The following is a 20,971-nucleotide window of genomic DNA, read 5'->3' as shown; positions in this document are numbered from 1 at the left end:
GTATACCACATGTATAATCTTTGAAAGTTTTTTTTTATAGAATGAAACGCATTTACTGTTGTGGTTTAAAATTTGTAAATAAAATATTCAAAAAAAAGAAAATGAATTATGCTACCACACAATGTCAAGACAGAAAAAGAAGTGATAAACGTAAGATGTCAGATAAATATTCCAGTGACAGTGCAAGAAAACAGTCAGAATTCTCCTTTTTGAAAATATTTCTGGCACCCCTTTAGTTATCCTGGATGATACTGTAAAAGATTAAACTTGAGGCAACTTTTAGACTACTGCTTGCAGTTTTAACTGCCACACTTTTGGAAGGATTTAGAAAGAGTACAAAAGGACTGCATGGTAGGCATAGCAATTAGTGTAACACCTTTACAGTGCCAGTGATTGGGGATGGGTTTCAAATCCCGCACTATATGTAAGGAATTAGTATGTTCTTCCCGTGTCTGCATGGGTTTTCCTCCGGGGTTGTGGTTTCTTCCCACCGTTCAAATTGTACTGGAGATGTAGTTTGATTGGGTGTAATTGGGTGCCAAGGACTCGTGGACTGAAATGGACTATTATCGTACTGTATCTCTTTTTAAAAAATAAAGATTTACAGGGCATTCACTTGATTGGAATGCATTTGCTGCAAGGAGAGGTTGGACAAACGCAGATTGTTTTCATTGGAAAATGAGGGGCAACCTGATAAGATTAATTATGTTAATTTTATGAAAATAGGAGAAGCAGAGATGAAATTGATAGCCTTTTCCCCCAGGATGGAAAGCTCAAATCCTAGAAGACATCAGGGTTAGGTAATGGGCAAAAGTTTAAAGATGTGTGAGGCAAGTTTTTTTTTACACAGGAAGGTAGGAGCCTGGTACATGCTGCCAGGAGAAATGGTAGAAGCAGGTACAATTTCTTAGTTTAAGCGGCATTCAGGCAGATAAGTAAACAGACAAGGAAAGGAGAGACATCAATCATATGCAGGCAGATGTGAATAGATCAGTGTCACGGTTGGTGGGCCAAATGGCCCTTTTTGTGTGATGATCTATGTAGATACCCAGTTTTCCACCAGGTGCACTGTTCCAGTTTTTGCTGATTTGAAGCAGCTTATAATTTATTGCTTTGGCCAAAAATACATTACTTCTGATTTATTCACCAAAGATAGATAAAAATATTATTACCATAGCAAAATATTACATTTCTTGGAAAGTTGCAAGAAAAATTATGAAAAACCTTTGTATCTCCAATAAGTGTTAAAGTTTTAATGCTGTGGTAAGCAATATTTAATGATGAACTTATCTTGGGGGTGGGGTGGGGGGGGTATGTTTTGTAGATTTTTTTAACAAAATGCTTTTTGTTCCATTTATACCATCTGCATGTCCAACTAAGATTTTTTTGTGCTTTTGATAGATTCAAATAGAATTTGTTTTTTGTTTTAGTGAATTGCTGTTCAGCAATTAATGAGTTGCTTCCAGTCTGATTCCTCATCTCGCTCAAGCTTTTCCTTTTCTCAAATATAACAGATCCACTGTAGAGGGCACTGAATTCAAAGTGACATTGAAAAAGGGATTATCTTTGTTTTAGAGCCTGCTGAATTTTTATTGCTACAGGTCAATGCCACATAAAATGCACTTTCCTTAAATATTTCTCCCTTTTGAAGGTTAATTAATTGATAGATGAGGAGAGAAATGTAATGCATCCAGTGATATTGATGTTTTTCCTGTATTTTTCTATTTTCACATGAAAAGGGAATTTAGGAATTAAAAAAAAAACTTTAAAAGTTATACTTTCTCAATTTTATTGTATTTATTTCTAACCTTCTGGAAATACAGAACCAAATCAGCAATAACCAGTTGTGTCGAGCAGAGAAGGAATGCAGCAGCCTACGTGAGAAGGTGCAATATCTTACAGCCCAGAATAAAGGACTACTCACTCAGCTAAATGAATCTAAACGAAAAATAGCTGAAATGGATTGCAAGGTAGAGTGACAGATTATGTTATATTTTATATTGTATATAGATATGTTTTAAAGGAGATAAATTGTGGGGTTTTTTTAGTGTAGATTACAAAGAAACACCAACACTTCACAACACAGATCTCATTTAAAATGCCAGAGCTCTGCTCAAGACAGATAGTCCAGGCTCCCACTGCCTTTGGAAAGACTATGGAAACTTCAGCAAGGACTTCACAAGAAGGTGTTAATTGGACATGCTGTGGAGTAATGGATTATTGTTTTGGAAAGCAACAAATGAATGGATTCAGAAGATTGGGTCCAGTGGTGCAATCTGACTGAATGCAGTTTGCTTTTCTAAGAAGGTCATGTGGTTTTGGAAGCAGAGAGAGAGAGAGGAGACCAAACAGGTTTTCTCTGAGAATGCGAGAGAGAACTAGTTTCTGCAACATGGCAAACTGGCAGCTTGTTTGAAACCCCATTTTGAAGACAGGTTGTGAGTTCTGAGTTTAGCCTGTTCAAAGCCCTTGTGGTCCATTACAAGAGGAGATAGCTGGCTGTATAATGTTTCATCTGAGATAAGAAAAACAGAAAAGGAACTCTGTGGTGACCTAAAGAAAGGGGTTATCATCTGGAAAACCCTGATGGGACAAGTTTCTTCAGCAAAACACTGAAGTGGCTGATTGGAAGGAATCAGTTTGCATATGTCCAACAAACAACAAATATCTCTCTGAAACCGACAAGAACCTTCCTGAGCGGTAACCATTTTCCTTTCAAGCACCAAAGCCTGTTTTTTTTCCCCGCAACATGAAGTAAGATTGGACTGTGAATCAAAGAACTTTTCTGAAATTACCCACACATACACGTGTGCTTGGAATTAGAAGGGGTTAGGTTAGGTTAAGTTAATAGTAATAAGTTAAAGATTGATCCTGTTTTTATGTTTAAAGAAAATTAAAAGTAACTTTTGTTTAAGTAACCATTTGTCTGGGTGAATTTCTATTGTTGCTGGGGTTTGAGGTCCTCTGGGCCTGTAACATTAGTATGTGAAGTACTGTGCACAGAGTGAATAAAAAAAAACATTGCTGAATAATTGATGCCAGAAAAAAAATTCTGTGTGCAATTTATTTACCAAGTTCTGCATAACTTTGAGGGAAAAATTTGAAGGAATTAACATTTTCTGGTGGTCCATGAAAGAAATGACATGTTTTATTTGAGGAAGTCACACTTCCAGATACTACCCAACCCACTGAATCTCTCCAACTTCTCTTTGTTCATTGAAGATTCCAGTGCCTGCACTTTGTGTTTCTCATAATAGTATCAGCTTTCTTTAAAAAAAACACACATGTACTTCTGCAAAATTGGTTCAAAGAATGCAATTATCCAAATTAATTTCTCTCCTTGGTAAATTGTGGTGCAGTTTAATAAATTGAGGAATTGTAAAGTACAATTTTATGCCGCCATCCTGTTTGTGGTCCTTGCAAGTCTGGTGGGCTATCTCGCATCTCCCCCAGTTGACTATTGTAAGGACTGAAACTCTATCATTGCTGTTGAGAATTCATGTTATACAGAGTGAAAGAAGCAGCAATTGTAGTTTATGTGACAAGTGCTGGGAGTTGATGATAAGACTGAGTCATTAGTCTCTTGCAACATGTGATTTTTCCCATCTTAAACTTTCTATAGGCTGGGCCTGATCTAATATGTTTTACAAGTTTAATTATCAATTTTTTATCATCTCTGCAATTCCTGACTGTTGAGCTTTATTCTTCCCCGCAACATGAATGACAAGGCTAGCTTTCATTGTCCATCCCTAGTTGCCCTTGAGAATGCGGTGGTGGGTGGCTTTCTGAACCACTGCAATCCATGCTGTAAAACTGTTGATGTCATGCTTTTAAGGAAATTCCAATATTTGGGCCCAATAAAAATGAAGGATTGGTAATACATTTTCAGGTTGTTAAAGATTCGGAGTGGAATCTCCAAAATGTTATATCCACATGTGTCTGCTGCCCTTCTATTTCTTGGTAATCAACTTTGCAAGTCGGGGCAGTGCTGTCAAAGAAGCAGAATTTTGTCAACATTAAATCAGTTATGTTGGTGAGTAAGCAGGTGGATGGATGGGTGTTGATTTACTTGTGTCGAGCTTTCTGTCACACTCCAACTGTGAGATGTTGATGCCAAATTACTTGTGCAAGTAAATAGACATGTTATTTGGATTATTCATATCCAAGTTAGTTTATAGAAGTTTAATTTTTCCCGCCCTGGGCTATGTACATCTGCACAGGCAGTTTAAATTTTATTTTTGTTAAATATTTTAAAGTAGCTACAAAGCAATAATGTTTTCATTGAAATAACACCCAGATATTCAGAATCAGAATTTATTATCATGAACAAGTCTTGAAATTTAGTGTTTTGCGGCAGTGCCATTGTGTAAACAATCATATTTTAACCATATTATGACATTACTATAAAAAAAGTAAAACTAATAGTCCACGAAAAGTAAGGCCATGTCTTCGGTTCATTGATTATTCAGGAATCTGATGGCAGCGGGGAAGAAGCTTTTGAATTGTGCCTGGCCACACAGTTGTGGGTGTAAAATGAGTAGAGCAGTGGGCTAAGCATGCATCCTTGGGGTGTGCTTGTGTTGATAGTGAAGAGGAGATGTTGTTCCCAATTTGTACTGACTGTGGTCTCCCGATGAGAAGGATCCAGTTGCAGAGGGGGGTACAGAGACCTAGAGTTTTGACCAGCACTGAAGGAATAATGGTATTGAAGGCCGAGCTCTAGTCGATGAAGAGCAGCCATATGTATGAATTGCTGAGTTCAAGGTGATCCAGAACTGAGTGGTAAGCCAGCGATATTGGATCTGCTGTGGAGCGATTGTGACGAAAGGCAAATTGCAGTGGTTCCAGATCTTTGCTTGGGTACGTGTTAATTCTGGTCATGATCAGCCTCTCAAAGCATTTCATTACAGTAGAAATTGGTGCTACTGGGCGGTAGTCATTGAAGCAGATCACACTACTCTTCTTGGGTACCGGGGTGATTGGAGCCCTTTTGAAGCAGATTGGAACTTCTGACTGCAGCAATGAGAGGTTGAAAATGTTCATGAAGACTTTGGCTAGTTGGTTGGTGCTGATTGTCAGTACCTTGGCACTGAGTTCCTCTAGCTTATTGTTTGTTAAAGATTCCAGCTTCTGCAGTTGTTTCCCTCTTGAGAGTATCTTCAGGTTGCAAGAACTGTACTTTAACTTCATCATGTTCCGGTGAATCCAGCTGTCGTCAAAACCAGTATGTAAACTTGCAGCAAGGAGATTAAGTGTTGCAGCTGCTATTTTATCTGTGTGCAAGAACTTGAAATGTGAATTTTACTGTGACTAAAAAGCCCTTTGTTGGTTTTAAAACCACAATCTCAGAAATTGATGTTTATAAAATTGTAATAACTGCAAGCCTGTTTGATCTCCTGAGGTCTAAATATTTGCTACTCATATACGTCAACCATTGAAAACTCTTGAACTCTTAAAAGTTAAAATATTATTAATACAAGAGTAGCAGTGCATTTTCCAAGTGGTCTTGTGAAAAGCAATACTATTCTTAATCAAATTTGTGACGATATTCACCTTGCAGAATGTTTTGGGAATTATTTTATAGTGACAAACTGAAAATATTTGGTTAACATTTTGAGAGTTCTTATTTAATTATTTTTGTATCTTTGTTAACTGGTAGTAACTGGGATGAAATGATATTTATTTATAAATTTTGAATTTTTATAATATATCTAACATGGTTCAATGCTCCACAAATAAAATCTCCACTGCTGATTACTCCATACTGAATATTCTATACTCCATTTTCTTTCTTTGGCTTGGCTTCGCGGACGAAGATTTATGGAGGGGGTAAAAAGTCCACGTCAGCTGCAGGCTCGTTTGTGGCTGACAAGTCCGATGCGGGACAGGCAGACACGGTTGCAGCGGCTGCAGGGGAAAAATGGTTGGTTGGGGTTGGGTTTTTCCTCCTTTGCCTTTTGTCAGTGAGGTGGGCTCCATACTATTTGTTGGAATGATTTTCAGATTTTAATTATTTTCTCAATTGTTTATCATTTCAAGGAAGGTCAGTGGAAAAATTTCAAGCTCAGGTTGTACATGTTTGTGGTTACACTGAGTGCAAGTTCACCTTCATGTTCTGAGATTTGTTATGCAAGCAGTCAAGCTAGTTATCTTATTCTCCTGCAAGTAAAACGCAATGCAGGGTTATGGAGAGAGAGAGGGAGAGATCAGTTAGTGCAGTGTAAAGACAATGGGATTTAGCTGGTGCAAAATTCATTCAGGATTCTGATAATAGCAGAAAAGAAATTGTGGTTGAATCTGGTGATTTCACCATTGTGAATATTCCTCCAGATAGGAGGAGGGTTAAGAGAGAGTGAACTGGGTGGGATAAGTCTTTTAACATGTTGATTGCTTTTCCAAGGCAGCAGGAAGTGAAGATGGAGTTGATGTAAAGGGGTTGCGGGGTGGGTGGGGTTTGTGATGGTTTCTTGCAATCTTGAGCAGACCGGTTCCCGTATTAAGCACTGATGCACCTTGATAAGATACTTTCAATGGTGCTTCTTTAGAAGTGACTCAGGTGACATGCTATATTTTGTACGGCTTCCAAGGAAGTGGAGCCGCTGGTGCCCTTTCTTGGCCATTACGTTGATGTGGGTTAACCTGGATGGGCTGCTAGAGATGCTTTCTCCTCTGGATTTAATGCATTCTGCTATCTCCACCTCATTCCCATTGATGGGGAAAAGGGAGTGAAGCATACCTCTATTCCAAAAGTCTTATGACCATCTCCTTCATTTTGCTGACATGAAGGAAGAGGTTGTCTTCCTGACATCAAACCATGAGATTCTCTTTCTCTACTCAGGTGGCCATTATTACTGATCTTGCCAACCAAGGTAGTGTCATTTGCATATTAAAAGATTAAGTTGGAGGGGTGTTTGGCATACAATTATGGACGTAAGTATAGCGGCCTGAGTACGTAGCCTTGTGGGGTCTAGTTTTGAGGGTGAACGTTGAGCAGACGTTGTCACCGATTCTGACTAAATGTGGTCTGTAGACAGCAAATTCTGGATCCGTTTGCTGGATGGTGAGGTCAAGGTCATGGCATTTGGGAATTAGTTTGTTTGGTAGTATTGTATTGAAGTTGGAGCCATATTGAATGACTAGTAGTCTGGCATCGGTATCCTTGTCCGGATGTCTCAGGGCTGGGTGTAGGACCAGAGATATGGTGTCTGCTTTGAAACTGTTGCGGCAGGAGACGAATTGGAGTGGATTAAGTCTGGAGTTAATGTGAGCTGACTGACTTTATTTTCAATTAACCATATAACCATTTACGGAGTGGAAACAGGCCATGTTGGCCTTTAAAGTCCGCACCGGTTCACTGATTTTGTGCGCCCTCTTCAGGCATTGGTGATTTTAAGTGTAGTGGATCTTTGAGAATTTTAACATCTATCCATAGGTACTCTGTACTTTGGATGTGAAATCTCATATTAAAATATTGGGGAAACTATTGTGTGAGTTTTCTCACCATTTTATTTTCTAAATAAATAAGTTAAAATATGAAATGGAACAGTAAAACCCTGGTGGAATCTGGCACCGATGGGGATTGATAGATTCAGAATATGTGAATTTTCCAGTTGCTGGAGATTGCGTGTTGTGTGATCAGCAAACTAATGTTGAGGCATGACAATTTTAAACATCCCTTTATTTAATTTTTTTTTTGCCAGTTGATTGAGGCTGCTGGTTGCTTCAATTCTGGATAACAGGGATTTTACTGTATTTGTTTTTATATGCCTTGTGATATAGTAACTTTTTGATAATTTAATCTAATGGAAATGCTCTTATCATTTGTTGGAGTGTGATATTTTATCTCACGATTCAGTTTAAATTTTATTTTAGAATAAAGAAGATGTGATGGCAGTAAGACTTCGGGAAGCAGATAGCATTGCAGTTGTGGCTGAACTCCAGCAGAAGATTGCTGAACTGGAAATGCAGGTACTGTAATAAAAATTAAAGTTATTGTTAATGGAATTCTTTTCACTTGTCTTGCCTGCATTGTACTTGTTCAGAATTGTTGAGCTGTAGTGTCATAGAATATAGAACATTACAGCATAGAACAGGCCCTCAAGCCCACAATGTTATGCCATCCTATGTAGACCTACTCCACAACAACCTAATCCTTCCCTACCTCACACCCATCATCCTCTATTTTTAATTTTTATTTGTTTATTTATTTTTATTATCCCTACATAAATTCATGCAATCATCCTGAGAAATAAGTATTCCTAAATCTTTCTCCCATTTCAATCTAGATTTATGTATATCCGGCTTAAGCATTTTATTCTGTAATAAAGCATACATCTCAGATATAAATCCTTTCTTACCACCCCCAAAAAAGAGTATTTGAAGATGTATCATATTTCTCTTTCATTCTTTGAAAAAAAATATCCTGCTTCATAACAATCTTGCACAAATTTAATACTCTTTTGATCCCATAACTTCAAACATTGATTATTAAGTGTAAGGGGGGAAAAACTTATTTTGATACAATGGAGTTTTACCTGAAATCTTGCCTTGAATACCAATGGCTTCATTTTTTTATACCATAAATCCATTGTGTTTCAAAACAGGTAAATTATAATGACTCAATAACTTAGGATTCCATCAATAAATAAACTGATCCATCTTCTTCTCACCAATTTGAGATATTTTGATATTAGCCCATATCAAAGGTTTATCCACTTCAAACAACCTATTAATAAATTTCAATTGTGCTGCATCATAATAATTTTGATAATTAGGAAGTTGCAAACCTCCTAATTCATATTTCCAAGTTAATTTCTGTAATGATATCCTTACCGTTTTATCCTTCTATAAAAATTTCCTCACTAAAGCATTTAAATTCTTAACCATTTTTTTGAGGAATCTTACAAAGAATAGACTAAAAAAAGTACTGAATTCGAGGAAAAATATTCATTTTAATACAATTAACTTGTCCTATTAATGCAATCAGTAAATTTTTCCATTGATTCAAATCATATTTAATTTTAGACAATAAGTGCAAATAATTTAATTCATATCTCTCTCTCATGGCCCATCCCTTTGTAAGCGAAGATGAGCACGGTGCCTTGTAGCTCTTCTGTCCTCACAGAACTTTTGTTCCGTTTTCTATGGAGTTTTAGGCACCATGTGCCGGGGCAAGGACTTGGAGGCAAATGCTTGCCCAGGACAAATGCCTCCCTCCGGCTCCCATGCCACTGGGCCTGGCGGAGACACGACAGCCAGAGTGACGTGGGTTGGCCCGCAGTGGTTTGTTCCATGACTGTGCTCGCTGGCCATTGTCCTTACGGATCCTTCACCCACCAATTTTGCTGCTGCAGACCGCTAGTGAAACTATAATTACAATCTACCTTAACACCTAAATACTTCATCTGATCTGACCATTTAAATTTTAATATGCCTACATGAAGAATAATCCATTTCAACTAAGGGCATAATCTCATTCTTTTTACAATTAATTTTATAACCTAATATCTCACCATACTGTTCCAATCTATCATGTAAGCTCCTCAAAGAATTCTGAGGTGCTGTTAAATTTATCAAAACAACATTTGCAAACAAATTAATTTTAAATTCATCAGATTTCATCCTAATATCTTTAATATTACTATCTTGTCTAATCACCTGAGCCAAAGGTTCAATAACTAATGCAAATAGAACTGGTGACAAAGGGCAGCCATGCCTAGTTGATGTAGTCAACATAAAAGGTAAAGATAACTGTCCATTTGTCACAACTCTAGCAATAGGACTTCTATATAAAGCCTTAATCCAACCAATAAAAAAGGGCCAAATTTAAATTTCTCCAAAACATTAAATAAAAAACTCTACTCTATCAAAGGCCTTTTCTGCATCCAACGAAATAACCATTGATAGGTTAGATTCTTCCCAGAGACATTAATTAAAGAAACCAACTTGATAATATTATTTGCCGAATAACTAGCCTATTAGCTAGAATCTTCACCACAATTTTATAATCAACATTTAATAAAGAAATAGGTCTATAAGACCCTGCTTTCAATGGACTCCTACCTTTCTTAAAAATAACTGTAATAATTGGTTGAGAAAAAGAATCCGGAAAAGAATGTGCCTCAGAGTCCCTATTTTACTAGCCTCCACCACCACCCTGGCAATGCACTCCAGGCACCCACCACTCTCTGTGTAAAGACACTTGCCTCTACGTCTCCCCTCAACTTTTCTACACTCACTATAAACAGATGTCCTCTGGCATTTTTTTGTGGGTTCTGAAAATATCTGCTGAGTTTAACCTCAACAGTCTTGACACATTATTTGAGCAGGTTGAAGTTTTCTTCAATAGGCATTAATCATGAGTCCACTGTTTAATTTAGTGTAGTTTGTAGATTATATCAAAATGTTTCCTGTTGGTCTTGTATGCACATTATAAAAATATCAGGTGGTTTTACTGAACCAGAAGAGGCAATATGCTTTTGATTTCCTGTTTTAATTGTTGTTTTGCATTGATGGTGATTGCATTTGTTAAACACAGAGAACCAGAATATTTTTTAAAAATTCAATAAAAATGGTGAATTATAATCAGAGACCATTTTATTGGAACAATAGTCATTGCACTTTATGTAATAAAGGGGAAAAGATTGATTTAATAGGTTCAATTTTTATTGATTTTTGATCATGTAAAAATCAAGTGGGCATTCTTATGACCATCATCACGTTCTTTGTTGCCTATTTTTTGCCTGTGTAACGATATGAAATACATCATTCTGCATAAGATTGTTTGGCCATAGTACTCTTTATTACAAACCAATGTATCACTCAAAAATATCTGCATACTATGCATTTTATTCCAACCCCAAAATATCTGATGCTGCCCTGAAATCAGTAAAAGAAAAATGCAGGAAAATATTGTTTGTTCAAAATCAAAGTATCTTTCAAAACCTGTTTGAAAGGGGGAACTTCGTATAAGAATTCCTGTAACTTGGTCTTGAAACATATAAAACATTGCTGCAAAGGTTGGAAATGAATGTTCTGAATTGTGTGTGACATATGCAAGTTCTTTCGAAGTTAGGTGACATAAAAATGCCTAACTTGTAAGTGAGGAAACAGGTTTGGTAGGTCTCAAAGGCAAGGACTCTGGACACACAGTTTTGATAGGGAAGGATTTTATTTACGGAAGGCAAGTGTGAGAAATGGAAACTGATGCAACACACACACACACACACACACACACAAACTGTATAATGTACAATTAATAACGAACGTGGGGAAAATAACGTGGGAACAAAATACACTGGTACATACAATGATCAAGGAAAAATCACTTCGATGCCCACTACTCCTTAACTCAGTGCAGGCACGGCTCTATGCTACAAGGGACACTAATTAAATGCTCCCAACCCTTTTAACAGTGCACATCTTAACCAACAGTTTTCTCCAGCCGTCTTCCACATTTTTAGGCCTGGAGCGAAGCAGGATGGTCCTAAGCTGGCAAAGAGGGAGAATAAAGAACACATGGAACTTTATAATGCTGGAGGGTCCAGCCCAGGTTGCAGGAGAGTTGATCCAATTACAACAGCCAATGGCCCAAGGCCAAGTTCAGGCAGGCTGTAGAGTGCAGTCCAGGTCATTTACAAGGGACTAACGGAAAGCTGTGCATTAATGGGTGGAGTGGAACGAAACCTTGATTGGCAGCTGGTGTGTCCTCCAACGAGGTAGGGGACAGTGCTGTCACGTGACAGCCACAACCCCAATGCAATCCACCCCTTGGAGGTCACACCACTCACCAATCATGAGACAATCAATAACTATTTTTAGTAAATACCACAGATAAGGGTGCCATTTTAAAAAAAATCCAATACAAAGGTTTGATAAGCCAAAATGTCCTGCAATAAAGTTTCCATAGCAGCAGCTGTTCTCTTGCTGAGACTTTTTTGTATAATACATGACAAACTGTCTTGTTGGTCAGTAGTTAGTTCAGTGTCACTGTACAGGTGCTAATAAAATCATAAGTAGCCCTGAGGAAAGTGTTGGCCGATGTCCCAGTATTGAATGGGTTGTAGTGAGCTGCGGCACCAGACAGAGATTTTGTCCAGAAACCAAGCAGGACTCTGCACCCTTGGATCTTCTGCCTGAGGTTCCATTCAGCAACTGCCTCACTGGCCAAGATCTGTAACTTAAAAGGAACACCTGCCTGGCAGTGCTTGTTCAAAAGCTTGCTTTGCTGTGTTAAAAGCAGCCGGTTGTTCCAGTCCCCATTGGAATGTGGATTTTTATGGGGGACTCTATAGGGTGGTTTAAAGAGCATGGTAAGGTGGGATATGTGCTACCACCAATAACTTAGGAGGCCCATAAAGCTCTGAGTGTCTGTTTTATTTGAGGGGATGGCAAAATTCAAAGTTTCATTCTTGGCAGTCTCAGAAATATCTCTTTGACCTGAGCACCGTTGTATCCCCAGAAACAGGGTGTTTGGCTGGGGTACTGCACTTTTCAATATTAATAAGCCAGCTCCATTTCCTGAGGGAGGTTAGCATGTGAAGGGCCTCTGAAACATTGGTATAATGGACAATTGACATCTTTGGGAGAGGTTGAATAGGTTGGACATTGCAGCAGATAGTGGGACTGTGGAATGTGTCTTGTCTCTTGTCCCAAGTAACTGCAAATTGCTCCTGAGTTGTAATTGGAGAGGAATGGAAAAGAAGGTATTCTTGTTGCAGGGTCTTTATTGTGGGCTACAAATAATCTTGGAGGGAGGTGGGGACAACAACTGGTTCCCCTTTGGCTGTCCCATCACCATTTGTAGTCCGTGCAAGCTTGAACGTAAACTTGCCCCTGTTAGTATGAAGGGACTGTTCCTTTAAAGCATTAATCCCTAGAATGGATTCAGGGAAATGCACTATTCAGACTGTTACGGGTTCCCCGGGCAGGAGTGGGCAACGGAACAAATGTGCCGGGGGCCCTAGCCTTCATCCTATGGGGGGGGGGGGTGGATATCTGCCACCCCATGGGTGAGGGTTCCTGTTGGCATCTGCCAAGTACAGGAAGGCTGGAGAGTCCCGTCCAGGTAATTTACATGGAATAACTGGCAGTGTGTGCACTAATGGGTGGGGTGGAACCAATTTTTGATTGGCAGCTGGTGTGTCCTCCAATTAGGTAGGGAGCAGTGCTGTCACGTGACAGCCACAACCCTTCTCAATGCACTTCCCAACACCATAAAACAAAGACAACACTTTAAAGCCAAATACTATGCAAGCTGGAAATCGGAATTAAATATAGAATACGCCGGGGCAGTATCTGCGGTGAAAGAAACTGAATCAGCATTTCAGGTTGCTGACCTTGCATTCTATTCTTCACCATAAATATGTAATTTTGTTCGTTTTTTTTAGTACCGTGTTGGTAAAGCTTAAATATGAAATAATAGGAAGAAATGCACAGGAAACCACGTTAGAGCACACCCAGATTTTCTTTCCATACAATGCTATTGAAGGTGACCAAATTCAAAACTAGTGATATTGACCAACATTAACTATTTTTATTCTGATCAGGCACTTGCTTGCATTTATTTCTGTGAGTTAAAAACATTTGAGCATTAATGCATAGTTTGCACCTTAAGCAGTACACCCACGAGTTCTTAAATGAGTTGAATTACAGAAATTATAGATTTAAATCAGTGTTAATTTTCTTGCAGTGCAGGTCATTGTTCAGTCATTCTTGAGAATGATATAGTCATTTTCATATTCTGAAACCACAAAAACCTTCATTCTTGTAAAAAAAATCTTTCTAAATTAATAAATTTATTTTTCTGCTATTAATTAAAACATCACATTACAACTGAATCAATGTTGAAAGATAAATTGAAAAAGCAAGATTGAAATTTCAAATGCATTTTCAATTGCAAGATATAATCGTTTATTTTTTTCTGACACTAATTTAAGAGACAAATCAGGACAAATTTTACTAAATGTTCTTTGTACATCTAAGAACACATGATACCGCACAAAGTCAGTAACCACTTTGTCAAGATCGATTTCTGCAGCCCTGGGAAAGATTTTCTTGCAATCCTAAATTGATGTTGAATTTATCTTCCCAATTATTTAGAACCCAATACACAATTGTTGAGTAGATAGAGGAGGAGATTGCACCTGTCCTTTCCACAGCACATAAGATACAAAGTCTTATACACAGAGTTTACTTTTCTACAGGTTTAAAAACCATTTGATAGCCATCATCAAGCCACGCTGCCAACAGGTCAATCACCAGCACTTTGATGGACCAGATCCTATATCTTGATTATGTCATTGAAATAAATATGCTAAATAAACAATCTGGCTACAAGCCAGGAACACACACACATGTGAACCAGTTCTATCCCTCAAAGTAACTATGGAAGACTAATTCTCAATTAAACTGAAAAATAGTCACCCCTGTTGATCTGTCAGCCCAACTCTCTGGACAGGAATCTTTTGGAAACGTGGCTGCATCATGTGGAGTCAATGCCAAAATTCACTAATTATAAATGATGAGCAACTGCAAGTATTAGAGAGACCAAACGGAGATAGGTTGGTAGCTTTCAGCTAGTTATCATTCAGCTCATGAAGATAACCATTTGCATGCAGTGAGAGGTATGCAGTGTGGGAAAGAGAAGAGCAAGCTCTCTCCTGCAGTCTGCACATCGATTGAGTATTGCACCTCAGTTCAAGTTTATTATCATCTATTGTACATATACAATAGATGAAGCAGTGTCTCTCCAGTCCATGATGGACGTGACAAAAACACACAATATGCATTACAAAACAATCACATAAATAATCAAAATAAATATTTGGGCTGATTGTCACAGTTTATCAGTCACATAGCCTGCAGGAAAAAGCTATTTCCCAGCCTGACAGCCCTGATTTTGATGGTCCTGTACCTTCTTTTTGATGGTAGTGTGTTGAAAGTACTGTGGACTGGATGAAAAGGGTCTTCTATAATTCCTTGAACCCTATTTAGACTGTGCTCGCAGTAAATATCATTAATCTTCTCAGCTGTTTTAATGATCCTCTGTACAGAATTCTGATATGATGCTTTGCAACTACCATACCACACGATGATGCAGCCAGACAGAACACTCTGCTGTAAAAGGTTGTTAAGGTAGTGGCTAATTGCCTTGCTCTCCTCAGCCACCTGACAAATGAGAAGGTGTAGTGGGTCTAGGATAGGTCATCCCTTTCCTGCATGCCAATGAATGTCTCGATGTGCAGAGGAGAAGGGTTGACCTTTATGCTCCTGAAGTCCATAATCATCTCGGCTAAGGAGTCACATGATGGAGTGGTTGGTAGGAGAATACCAGCCCTCTCCAGAAAAGAAGAAATAAAGTGAAGAAAACACAAAAGTTCAAGAAACACAAAACACAACAAATAAAAGATAAAGGTGTGGAGAAAAGAAAGAAAATGGCACCCAAAAAGCCAAACAATGGGGAAAAAAAAAGAAAAGACGCCGGAAGAGAAAAGAGAAGGCCTTACCTGCATGAAGAGGCAGGGAGCCGCCGTGGAGAGAGGAGCCCGCTCCCCGAGGTTGGTGGCGACCCCGCAGAGTCGCGACCTCCTGACCGCTGGACTGCAAAAATGGCTCTCTGAGCCAAACAGAAGTGTCCAATGCGCACATTAAGGAAAAAGAAAACACCGACGGGAGGGGGGCCCAGCTGAGGAGCGAACTTAGCGCACCAGCTGAGAGATGCAAGACAGCAGGGCTCTCAGCTGGACGAAGAGGAAAGCGACAGGAAAAGGAGTGATAGGTGATAGGAAAGAAAAACAACAACAGGAAGCCCAAAAGATAACTAGACCAGAAGAAGAGGACCAACAGCAAGAAGCTATGCAGAAAAACACCCAGCAAACTGAGGCAAGCAGCTCAATAAGAAAGTCAGAAGAGACACAGGTACAAGGAAGAGAAGTAGAAGACACAAACAGAGGTGCAGACTCAGAAGAAGAAGACCAAGCTCTGCACAGAGGAATAGAAGGAAAATAGATTGTCAGTATATAGATTAAAAAATAATTTCAAGAACAAATAAAAGCATTAAAAGGATGGTTGACATTAGAATTTAGTGAAATGAAAAGTACAGAAGAAAAAGTGAGTAGAATAGAGCAGGTCATTACAGAAATAGGGAAAAGATTAGAAAATGTGGAAGAACGAGAAATGGCTGTAGAAATGCATGTGAATGACTTAAGAAGAAAATTGGAAGACAGTGACAAAAAAGTTAAAGAAACATGAGTTGTTAGCTCAGAAGATGGATATAATGGAAAACTATAGTAGGTGAAACCACATAAAGATAGTGGGCCTAAAGGAAGATGAAGAAGTCAAAGATATGAAAGAATTTATAAAAGAATGGATCCCAAAGGTCCTGGGAATTCCAGAAATAGGAAGGGCACACAGAATACTAGCCCCAAAACCACAGCCACAACAAAAACCAAGATCCGTTTTAGTAAAATTTATGAGATACACAAGAGAAAATATATTGGAGAGGGCAAGGAATAAAATTAGAGAAGACAAAAAAACCATTGGAATACAAGGGTCAAAAAATATTTTTTTACCCAGACATAAGTTTTGAACTCCTAAAGAAGAGGAAAGAGTTTAACACAGCAAAATCAATCCTAGGAAAAAAGGCTATAAATTTATGTTAAGATATCCAGCTGTGCTTAAAATAGTTATCGCAGGGGAGCAAAACAGACTGTTCTCGGATCTGGAGAAAGAACTAAGGAAGAGAAAGAAAAGGGAAGTAAGGGGAGAAAAAAAGGAGGGAAAAAAGAAGAGGGTGAGCTTTGTTAAATTTGAAGATAAAAGTCTTCTGGAGGGGGTTGGGTGGGAGAGAATAACAGTCACTGCGAAATCAGTTGAAGCTTGCAAGCGGGTTCACAATCCAAATGGAGAGGGGAGTTGTGGTTGCCCGGCAAGGGACAAGGGGCAACTCAGAGAGGGAGGGGGGGACACTTGGGGTTAAGGGAATTTTAGATGTGGGAGTTGTTGAAGTATTTTATGTTTTAGAAGTGATGTGATACATTGAGTTCAAAAAGGGAAAACTGAGAGATGAAAAGGGGGAAAGGTGGTGGTGAGGAAGCGGAAATGAGGTGTAAACAGAGTATGAGATGGCCATGTTGAACTAAATGACTATAAAAATTAATGGAATACATAACCAAATTAAAAGGAAGAAGCTATTAAATTTACTGAAAAAAGAAAAAATAGATATAGCATTTGTGCACGAAACACATCTAACTGAAGTGGAACACAATAAATTAAGAAGAGACTGGGTAGGACACGTAACGGCAGCATCATATAATTCAAAACCCAGAGGTGTAGCTATATTAATCAATAAAAATGTACCAATCAAAATAGAGGAGGAAATAATAAATCCAGCAGGGAGATATGTAATGATAAAGTGTCAGATATATTCAGAATTCTGGAATCTGGTCAATATATATGCACCTAATGAAGAGGATCAAAAGTTTATGCGATATTTTTTTGAAGATTGTAGATACGCAGGGGAATATATTGATAGGAGGGGATTTTAACCTTAAAAGATAGCAAAAAGAATAAAATGGCCAAATTTATGGTTAAATCAATGCAAGAAATGAAACTTATGTATTGTGGAGGAGGCAGCACCCAAGGGAAAAGGAATACTCATATTATTCGAGTAGACATAAAACATACTCAAGGATTGACATGTTTTTGTTATCAGCCCATATTCAAGGGAGAGTTAGGAAAATGGAATATAAAGCTAGATTGCTATCTGATCATTCACCCCTGTTATTAGCAATAGAACTGGAGGACTTCCCACCAAGAACATATAGATGGAGATTAAACTCCATGCTACCAAAAAGACAGGAATTTAGAGAATTTATTGAACGCCAAATTAAAATGTACTTTGAAATAAATACGGAATCAGTGAAAGACAAATTTATACTATGGGATGCAATGAAAGCCTTCATTAGAGTGCAGATAATAAGTTATGTAACTAAGATGAAAAAGGACTACAATCGGGAAAGATAACAGTTGGAAAGGGAAATAGTAAGTACAGAAAAAGAACTAACAACAAGGGAAGATGCAACAAAAAAGAGAATTGGCAGACAAAAAAATAAAATACGAAACATTACAAACGTATGAAAATAAAGCAAAAGTATTACAAGCTAGGAGAAAAAAAGCACAAAATATTAGCCTGGCAACTTAAAACAGAACAGGCTAAAAGAACTGTATTGTCATCAAGGAAAAAGGACAAACAAATTACATATAACCCAACACACATTAATGAAAACTTTAAGGAATTTTATGAACAATTATACCAAACTGAGAATGAGGAGAAAGAAGACAAAATAGATGAGTTTTTAGCTAAAATTTAACTACCTAAATTGCAAGAAGAGGAGCAAAACAAGTTGATAAAACCATTTGAAATAGAGGAAATACAGGATATATTAAAAAAGCTGCCGAACAATAAAACACGTGGAGAGGATGGACTCCCGATAGAATTCTATAAAACATTTAAAGAGTCACTAATTCCTCCTCTCCTGGAAGTAATGAACCAGATTGAAGAAACACAAAACTTGCCAGATTCATATAAAATAGCAATAATTACAGTAATACCAAAGACGGGGAAAGACCCACTAACACTAGCATCGTATAGACCAATATCTCTACTTAACTCAGATTATAAGATAATAGCAAAACTATTAGCAAACAGATTGGCCAACTGTGTACCAAAAATAGTAAAACTAGATCAAACTGGATTTACTCAGAAAAGACGAACAACGGACAATGTCTGTAAGTTCATTAACTTAATCCATGCAGTACAAGGAAATAAGATGCCAACAGTGGCTGTTGCTTTAGATGCAGAAAAAGCCTTTGACAGGGTAGAATGGAATTATTTATTCAAAGTATTACAGAGGTTCAAGCTACCAGAAAAATATATTAATTGGATTAAAGCATTATATAAGGGACCATTGCCGAAGGTTACAGTAAATAGATATGTATCAAACCAATTTAAATTAAGTAGGTCAACTAGGGAGGGATGTCCACTATCTCCATCGCTGTTCGCTTTAGCAATAGAACCATTGGCAGAACTGATAAGAACAGAAAATAAAATAAAAGGGATAAAAATAAGGGAGGAGTATAAAATCAGTTTATTTGCAGATGACATCATAGTATATTTAACAGAACCAGAAATATCAATAAAAGAACTACATAAGAAATTGAAGGAATATGGAGAAATATCAGAGTACAAGATCAACGCAAATAAAAGTGAAGCAATGCCAATGAATAATGCGGATTACATAGAATTTAAAAAAGAATCACCATTTAAATGGCAAACACAAGCAATCCGATACCTAGGTATTAGATTAGATAATAATTTAGGCCACCTATACAAATTAAATTATCAGCCATTAATGAAGAAATTACAAGATGACATAGAACATTAGAAAGAATTGCCACTACCATTTATAGGGAGGGTAAATTGCATTAAAATGAATGTCTTTCCAAGGATACAATACCTATTTCAATTGTTACCAATTGTTAACAGAGAAATTCTTCAATGAACTAAAGAGAATAAGATGGAAATTTTTATGGAAAGGGGGGAAACCGAGGATAACTTTAGATAAATTAACAGAGCGGTACAAACAAGGTGGTTTAAAATTACTTTAAAAATTATATCTATCAGATTTTTATCAGACAAGGGAAAAACCAGATTGGACTAAGATAGAACTAGATAAGTGGGATGAAAAACTGGTGCAATATAAAAGTTCATCATTTACTCAACATATGGAAGAAGATTCACGTAGAAATGTAAAAAAACAAATTACCAACTACTAAAATTATTATTGATGCAAAATCAACTAATCCCATTCACAATAGATATCCTTTCCTTCAGAGAATGGGAGAGAAAAGGAATTAAAAGAATAGAAAAGTGTTTTTTGGGAAATAATTTATTATCATTTGAACAAATGAAGTACAAATATGGAATAACTCACGGTGCAATGTTTGCATACCACCAACTGAAAATCTACTGAAAGGACAAATTGGGAAGCAGACTGAGATTGCCAGAAGGAAGCAGCTTTGAATGTGTGATTACAGAAACAACTATAATAAAAAGATTTATAACGAACATGTACATCAAGCTGCAAGAGAAGGAAAATGATGAAATAAGCTATAAACCCAAACAAAAGTGGGAAAAAGATTTAAACATAAAGATAAAAAATGAAATATGGGAAAAGTTATGCTTTGGAACTATGAAGAATATATAAACTCGAGGTTATGCATGATACAATATAATTGGTTACACATGCCCCAAACGTTAAATAAATAGGATCCAACATTATCAGATAGATGTTTTCGCTGTAAGAAGGAAATGGGAACAACAGTACATGCATTTTGGGCATGTGAGAAAGTGAAAAAGTTTTAGAAAGATCTAAATCAGGTATTAAATAAAATCACAAAATGCAACATACCAAAAAATCCTGAGATCTTTTCTTCTAAGTAACGAATTGGGGCTCAAACTGGATAAAGCGCAAAAAAGATTTATTATGATAGTCTTAGCTATAGGAAAAAAATGTATAATGTAAACTTGGAAATCAGAAGAGAGCCCGAGAGTACCTCAATGGTACATAGAAATGGATAAATGTATTCATTGGAAAAAAATAACATATAATTTAAAAAATTAAGTCTCATTATTTGAACAAATTTGGGAACTGTACATGGAACACAATAGAGATGGCTTGCCTCGGACCTCCACCCCCTTAAATGATAAAATGCGAAGAAGACAAAATGACCTGATCCAGTGTGTAAAAGTAGATGACACAATTTTCTTGTTTATTTTCATTGTGTGATGACATTGTTTAATGGGTTTATTGTATTGTATATGTTGAACGTTTAATGGGTTTGGAGAGGGGTGGGAAGGGGGAGAGGGAAGGGAGGGTGGAAGAAAGGGGAGAAAATGCCACTGTGTATA

The 20,971-nt window shown here is 37.4% G+C and overlaps 1 protein-coding gene across 11 annotated transcripts in view; it reads left to right on the top strand.

The window, feature by feature from the left end:
- Positions 1-20,971, top strand: part of evi5a (ecotropic viral integration site 5a) — a 271,867-nt gene that overhangs the window by 157,655 nt on the left and 93,241 nt on the right. For all 11 annotated transcript variants that reach the window (XM_069939241.1, XM_069939244.1, XM_069939236.1 and 8 more), the window contains 2 exons: positions 1,824-1,970; positions 7,873-7,968. In XM_069939241.1, the coding sequence (XP_069795342.1) occupies positions 1,824-1,970; positions 7,873-7,968 (243 nt within the window). The remainder of the gene's footprint in view (positions 1-1,823; positions 1,971-7,872; positions 7,969-20,971) is intronic.

This window comes from Narcine bancroftii, chromosome 5, assembly GCF_036971445.1.
Source record: "Narcine bancroftii isolate sNarBan1 chromosome 5, sNarBan1.hap1, whole genome shotgun sequence".
Lineage (NCBI taxonomy): Eukaryota > Metazoa > Chordata > Chondrichthyes > Torpediniformes > Narcinidae > Narcine > Narcine bancroftii.
The sequence above is the reverse complement of the archived record's forward strand: the minus strand, read 5'-3'. Positions and strand labels throughout refer to the sequence as shown.